Source organism: Nicotiana attenuata, chromosome 1 (genome assembly GCF_001879085.1).
Source record: "Nicotiana attenuata strain UT chromosome 1, NIATTr2, whole genome shotgun sequence".
Classification (NCBI taxonomy): domain Eukaryota; kingdom Viridiplantae; phylum Streptophyta; class Magnoliopsida; order Solanales; family Solanaceae; genus Nicotiana; species Nicotiana attenuata.
The window spans coordinates 37,730,025-37,736,805 of NC_031989.1; the positions used below are offsets into that span (position 1 = coordinate 37,730,025).

Here is a 6,781-nt window from a genome sequence, read left to right on the forward strand (position 1 = left end):
TCGACCTCCACGTGATCGTTTTTCTCGTCCTCCACGTGATCGTTCTTCTCGTCCTCCACAAGACCGTTCTTACCATCGTGTAGATGAAAGTTCATCAGATAGTGGTGATGCTGTAGTAAACAGTCCTTTATCAATACTTTGATATACTTTGAACTAGACTAATAGAACTTGTTTTGAATTAGAATGAACATTTTTTAACTTGTTGTAATTACTTAGTTTTTGATTGGTTTTGAATTGTGATGTTTAAATGAGCTTGTTAGTTTTAAAGTATTAATTGGATGTTTGGTTGGATTTGTGGTGAATTAGGGGTTGTTTATGGTGAATTTGGGGTATTGGTATGCTGTTTTTATTTGGCAGGTGGTGTAGCTACCGAAACAGACATTTTCTGCCAAAATTATTCTCAGAAAATCGACCGACCTTGGTCAGTAATTAAAAAATTAAATTGCAAAATACCGAACAGTGTTTGTCGGTTAGTGCACATTGAATTCCTAGAAATTCAACATTATGAACCAACTTTGGTCGGTATGTTGGCTGCCATATCCACATTACCGATCAACGTTGGTCGGTACTGTTAAATTTTAATTATTTAATAAAAATATTTTCTAATACCGACCAACGTTGGTCGGTAATTAAAATATTATATAATTAATTCACTTTTCTTTACCGACCAAAGTTGGTCGGTAACCAAAATTATTAAATTTAGCACACCGACCAATGTTGGTAAGTAAAATTAAATTATTAAAATAATATTTCGACCAATATTGGTCGATTAGTTAATTAAATTATCAGATGGTCGTGTAGAGAATACCGGCCTAAGTTGGACCGACTTTGGTCGGTATGCTCTACCTATCTTTAAATTACTGACAACATGTAAATGGTTGCGTTTTGGACGGTTATTGGCCTTACCGATCAAATTTGGTCGATTTTACGGACGGTTTTAAGCGAATTTTTAGTAGTGTTTAAAGTGTGATGATGCAAAGTCTGATTTAGACGCTTAACTCTTTGTGATTACTGGGGAAATTAGCAAGAAACAAACAATCTGCAAAGGTTACATCATCACTCTAATTTTTGTGATAAGATCCCACTAGCAGCTGTCCCTCCTCTTCCATGTGATTCTTGCGCCAAAAGGGCCCTATACTGCTTTGCTTATCATCCGTACTTTTTGAAATTCTACCTGCGTTTTAAAATAATAAAGGAATTAAATACTAGAAAAATAATACTCTAGTACTTAATTGGGCAGCATATCTTATAATGGGCGTTTAGTGCACAAACAACAAAATAATGTACTTCAGCAATAAAAAGAATCAAGTTGGGCAGTTGGAATCTCATCGCTTATCTTTTCTTCAGGCTTTTGATTAATTTGGATTTAACACCCTTGCCATATTTGATTGATTGGTAGTGGAGCTTTGGCATTACGAAAGCACTAGCATTAATTAATTAAAGATACGCACAAAAGTTCCCCTTTCGCTCGTCGGAAATTATGACATTTTTCCAACAAATGCCCAACTTAATCTCATTTATGTTTGTTTAATTCTACTCCAAAAACTAGTTCAGAAGTTATCATTGTCATATAATGGGACGAGAATCACTTCAGCAACAGATGTTGAGTATTTAATACTCCCACACTAAGAACAAGATATCTGGAGTGTAGATAATATAACATGAGGTGCAAGATTTCACAAACCAAGAATGAAAATTGATCTGAATCTGATACAACATGAAGGAAAATAAATTTTGAATCTAACTCAACTTCAAAAATCAGCTTGTAATCAGGTGCGAATTGCCCAACGCGAGAGAATTATTAAGGTCGAAGATACTAACATGTGAGGAATAGACTAATATACAACAAAGGAGATAATAACTCATGAAATTGCAACATCATCAGTTCGAATATCTTGGTTGTTTTCCAGCAATTGAAGGGTCAATTCGAAAGTGAACTAAACAGGGATCAGGGCCAGGGGTCAGGTGCTTTGCTGATGAAGAAAGGTGGAAAAGAAAAGTGAAACTGTAGTGAAAGTAAAGAACGTCAAAGAACAAAAACAAACAAATCATTACGGATGACGGAGCCACTAGAACATGGGTTAAGTGGTGGGGAAAGTGGTGTTCGGTGGAAAGGAAGATGAAAGAATATGTACATAAAAAAAGATGTCATTTTCATTCTACATAGAAATTAGGTCAGGGGTAGAAAAGTAGTGAAGGAACTCCTTGTATATTTTTTATTTAACTTTTTTGTACTAACAATAAAAAAAAAAAAGTTTTAAAAAATAATTACTACTCAAATTTTTTCATTTCAATTTATATGATGCACTTTGACGGAGGAATTTGTTAAAATAGAAAGACCTTTGTAGTTTGTATGGCTATAGGGTAATAGCTGTGCAGTGGACTGGTTTTCAGAGTGTAACCACTTGTGAAAACGTAGGGATGTATATAACTCGGGTTGATTCGGATTTTTCAATTACCAAATCAGATTAATAGTGTCAAGTTTTTAAATCTATAAACCAAACAAACCAATAAAGTCGAGTTTTTCAATCTCGTTTTTCTCTGGTTTTTCGATTTTTCTCGGGTTTTCAGATTTATTCCTTGTAAAGGCTTCAAAGCATAAAATATGTAACTTGTACTCCAAATATTTTTTTAGTCTTAGTAGATACAACTATGTAGTATATTTTTCAAGAAAATAACATAATAATATGAGATAAGTCATAGCATCATACTTAAATATTCAATAACAAAGATAATAATATTACATAAAGCAAATATTTTAATTAATAAGCCATAATGAGAATTAACTTAATCTAAAAATACTATATAGATCATGCTAAAATACGTATAGCTAATAAGTATTATTAATTGCATAACTAAGCACTAAAGAAAAAGGTAAAGTTATGCATTTTCATTATAAACCATTGTAAAAAGTATATATATAAAATAGATATCCAACACCATAGCTATTCCTAGTGTTGAATTGAATTTCTTTTGTTAGCATTAGCATTGATTTGAACTTTGTTTGAGTTAATACATTTATGGGCTATAAAATTTATTTACCATACAAGAATGTTAAGTCCAAACTTGAAATAATACGTTAAAAGATAAAACTGTGAAAAAGTTTAAGAAATAGTTATAAATTATATTACAATAAATAGTTATATGTACAAAATATTTCTAAAATTGTATAAATGTAATATCGGGTTGGTTTGGTTTCGGTTTGACTTTTTTTAATTAAAACTAAACCAAATCAGTTATGGTGGGGTTTTTTTTTTTCCTATACCAAACCAAATCAAACACAATCACAATCAAGTTATTTTTTTCCGCTTTGACTCGGATTATCGATTTGGTGCGATTTATGGTGAATTATGACCATTAACGTTTGATGTTCTAACGGCTAAACGCATAACCTTGTCTTTCTTTCGAGTACGTTCCAAAAAAAAATGAACTTTCCTTTATTTAAAATTCTTTATAGTAGTAATTTTTAATTTATCCTATATCATATTTAAGAATATAAATTATGAGGCTATTTTTGGTATGTCAAAAAGTCGATGAAGTATGTACCATGGAATTATACAAATTTCATTGATATTTACAAATCAGAAGAAATGGAATTTGGTTGAAACACAACTCAATATATACACTCTGCTATACATAATACACCAACGAGGCCAGCTCTTAGATCAGTAGTACTCGGTACTCCCCTAATATAAAGGTAATCCCACTACCATACGAATTGGCTTAGGAGGCGAAGGTGGCGGCTGCGGCGGTTTCTGCACGTCTACAACCACATTTCCCGGTCGGGGAGGCTGACATGGACATGGCATTGCTATGAATTTCGGAATTTGATCGCCTGGCATCAACACTGCAGGCATGCTTTGGCTTTGGTTCTGCTTTTCACTCTGTAAAACAGAGAATGAACAAAGTTTTAGCCATAAGTTTTATGACAGAACAGTTGATTGTCCGTGACTGTGTCTAGTTGGATCAATATGTTACCCTCATAAAACAATTAAAATAACATGTTTATTAATCCTAAAATAAAGAGTTCGACTAGGGTTGAAGACTAGCTCATTCGGAGAAAAAATTGATAAAGTGAATTAAAGTAGGTAAATGTTACGAGTTGGAGTCTCTTTATTGAATAAACAAAAATATTCTCTTGAATTTGAGAGTGTGACATTTGTTTCAAAATTTTGGGAAATTTATGTTTTTCTCTTTTTTATTTTTCGGAAAAAACTGAAGAATTTCCTTTAGCAATCGCGGACAATAATTTTTAGAAGTTGAAAAAAAAAAGAATATTTGAAGTTAAGATTGAACGGATTAGTATATCTTACCATGCGGTGGGTGTGTTTGGGTTTCAAGGATGCATCAGGATCATCGCCGGCTTCGAGGTCGGATAAAGATCGACGACGGAGCGAACGAATTTTGTCCCAGTGATAGCAGCAAGAAAAGACGCCACTCAAGCTGAAAATGACGAGCAAAAGAAGAGCAGTGCCAAGAGGAAATCCTAGAGATGGCCGAGATGATGACTCCGCAACATGGGGCGGTGTATAATACTGAGGACTCTCCATTTTTTGTTCTGTAACAACAACAACTTGATGAAATACTACTCTCCTCCCCGCATCCAATGCACAAGGAAGAATAGCAAAAATGATGTAGTATATATATTCAGCTTAAAATAACAATAGGAATGCTGTGGTTTAAGAACATATTAAAAGCTTGAAAGTGAAGGTGGATTTGGTTGAATTGTGACACCAAGTAGTGGTGAGGGGTAAGAATTAATTTATAGACAAGGTAGAGACCTAAAAGTGTGTACGTGTAAAGGTACATTTGCTGTCCGGGCCGAGGTACGGAAGGAAAAGTTGGTGGGGGCCTACTTCCTTAGGTGCCGAGCATGATCCCTCTCTATGGCCTACTGCATATCAACCTACTGCATTATGCATTCGTTAATTATTTGGTTGGGAATAAATCATAAAATTTAAAGCATCAAACGTAGGTTTGAAGTGTATTTCATCTCTTGTTTAAAAGTTTAAACTTATAGATTATGCAATAAATTAAAATCAATTCAATATAGTACCGAATATCTTGAGTTTATATCTCATCATCGCCAGAGTAAAAGCAAAAGAGAATAAATATTTTATGTTGTTACTTTATGTAAAAGATCAGATACATCCGTGAGGAGATACAGTGAAACATAATCAATTTTACATAATTAAAAATGAGTTTTCCCGATAGCTCAACTTTTTTAGACTGTGTCTATGTGGTCACTAATTCAAGCTCTAATATAGGTATTTCCAGTGTTAATTGTGGAGAAAGGTTGGTCACTCTGTATAGGGGTGAAACTGGGGGTAACATATACCCTGATCTCCGGGTGGATCAAATGTAGCAAGGATGTGATTATACGGATCGGAATCAAAGGTGAGAACTTCTTGTACAAAGGCCCGAACAAAATATTCGCCATCGGACTTGATAAAACGACGCACCACGGACCCGGGATGGGTTCTGAGACTTCGGGAAGCACATGAACGATTGCACACGACTAACGGAGGGCCGTGATATCCGCATCCAACCGGGTATCGTGGTGCAGATCTCGCTCGATGTTGGTAACAGATTAATAATTAATGAGAGGGGAAAATTTTTACCTTTTTTAGACTTGTACTAAGGGTGAAACTCTCCTACTATATAAAGGGGAAGCTTTTATTTCAATAGCATACATTGTAACATGCATACCAAGGTAATGTCAATGCCCCCTTTTTCTAAAGCGAAATCGGGTTCACGACATTTGGGAAGACAACTCTATTCCCGTTTGGGAATTGGGTTTTGGAATTGAAGAGTCGCCACCTAATGATTAAGTGCATTAGGACACTAAGGGTTTTGAATTGGAAAAACAGAGTTCGGGTAAGGGCTAGAAATTATCTCGAGGGGAAGGTGTTAGGCACCCCTCAAGATTCACTAGTGTGGTTCCCGGTCATGCTATGTTGTGACTTTAATGTAAACAAGTATACAAATAAATTTACACATAAGGGTTGCAAACAAGCATGTTGGAATTTATAATTTGTTTGAGGGAGAGTCTAAGTGCAAGAATTAGTCGAGACATGGAATAAACAAAGAAGAAAAAGTTAAAAGGAAAAGGAATAATGCAGTGAAAAAATTAAAGGGGAGTTTTTGAGTAATTGAAAAGACAGAATTTATTGATACTAAACAAAGTAACATAAGGAAAGGGGTCCTAGGTTTATAAATCACATGGATCATCCACACAACACCGGTAACTAATCGTACGGAAAGTGTTATCGTGTGATCATCATCTCCATGTCTACCCTTCCCACCCCGTTAAGGTATTTATCGCGGAATGGTATTGCTACCTACAGCGTGCTATTACCCGTCCCACCTATCAGTCCTGGAGGCTTTTAGTACTACTAATCCTAAAGGGAGGAAGCTTGGCTTTTCAGAGTTTAAAAGGATAAAATTCTAAGGCGACAGTCAAAAACACATAATACACTTAATAGGGAGATAAAGCAATTAAAGGCTCAAGTAGGCCTCCTTATTTAGAGAAACGAATTGTTTAGCACGTCTTACACATATTGTTTAGGTCCTTGATTAAAATTAGCGTAGGAAGAATTGATCTACCACATATTTCCAGATAGGGAGTCCGAATTAGTCCTGCTTAGATGTAGTTGCAGAAACACTGACGATTGATTAATTATCTAACTATCTATCTGCGTTAAACAGGGTCTATATGCATGATACTATTAGTTCAAAGACGGGGGAAGAACGAATTGATTGCAAAAATATTTAAGTTACA

The 6,781-nt window shown here is 34.8% G+C and overlaps 1 protein-coding gene across 1 annotated transcript; it reads right to left on the reverse strand.

Moving 5' to 3' along the window:
• Positions 3,533–4,729, reverse strand: LOC109240715 (uncharacterized protein At5g65660-like). The gene is made up of 2 exons (XM_019407387.1): positions 4,314–4,729; positions 3,533–3,884 (listed from the first exon to the last, which is right to left on the reverse strand). Exons 1-2 carry the CDS (start codon positions 4,548–4,550, stop codon positions 3,687–3,689), a joined length of 435 nt encoding a protein of 144 aa, XP_019262932.1. The 5' UTR covers positions 4,551–4,729; the 3' UTR covers positions 3,533–3,686.

Excerpts from the sequence above, each read along its gene's own strand:
- LOC109240715 (XM_019407387.1), bottom strand. The coding sequence starts at position 4,550 with ATGGAGAGTCCTCAGTATTATACACCGCCCCATGTTGCGGAGTCATCA. Across the intron at positions 3,885-4,313 it reads CCAAACACACCCACCGCATG|AGTGAAAAGCAGAACCAAAG; the intron begins GTAAGATATACT and ends TCTGTTTTACAG.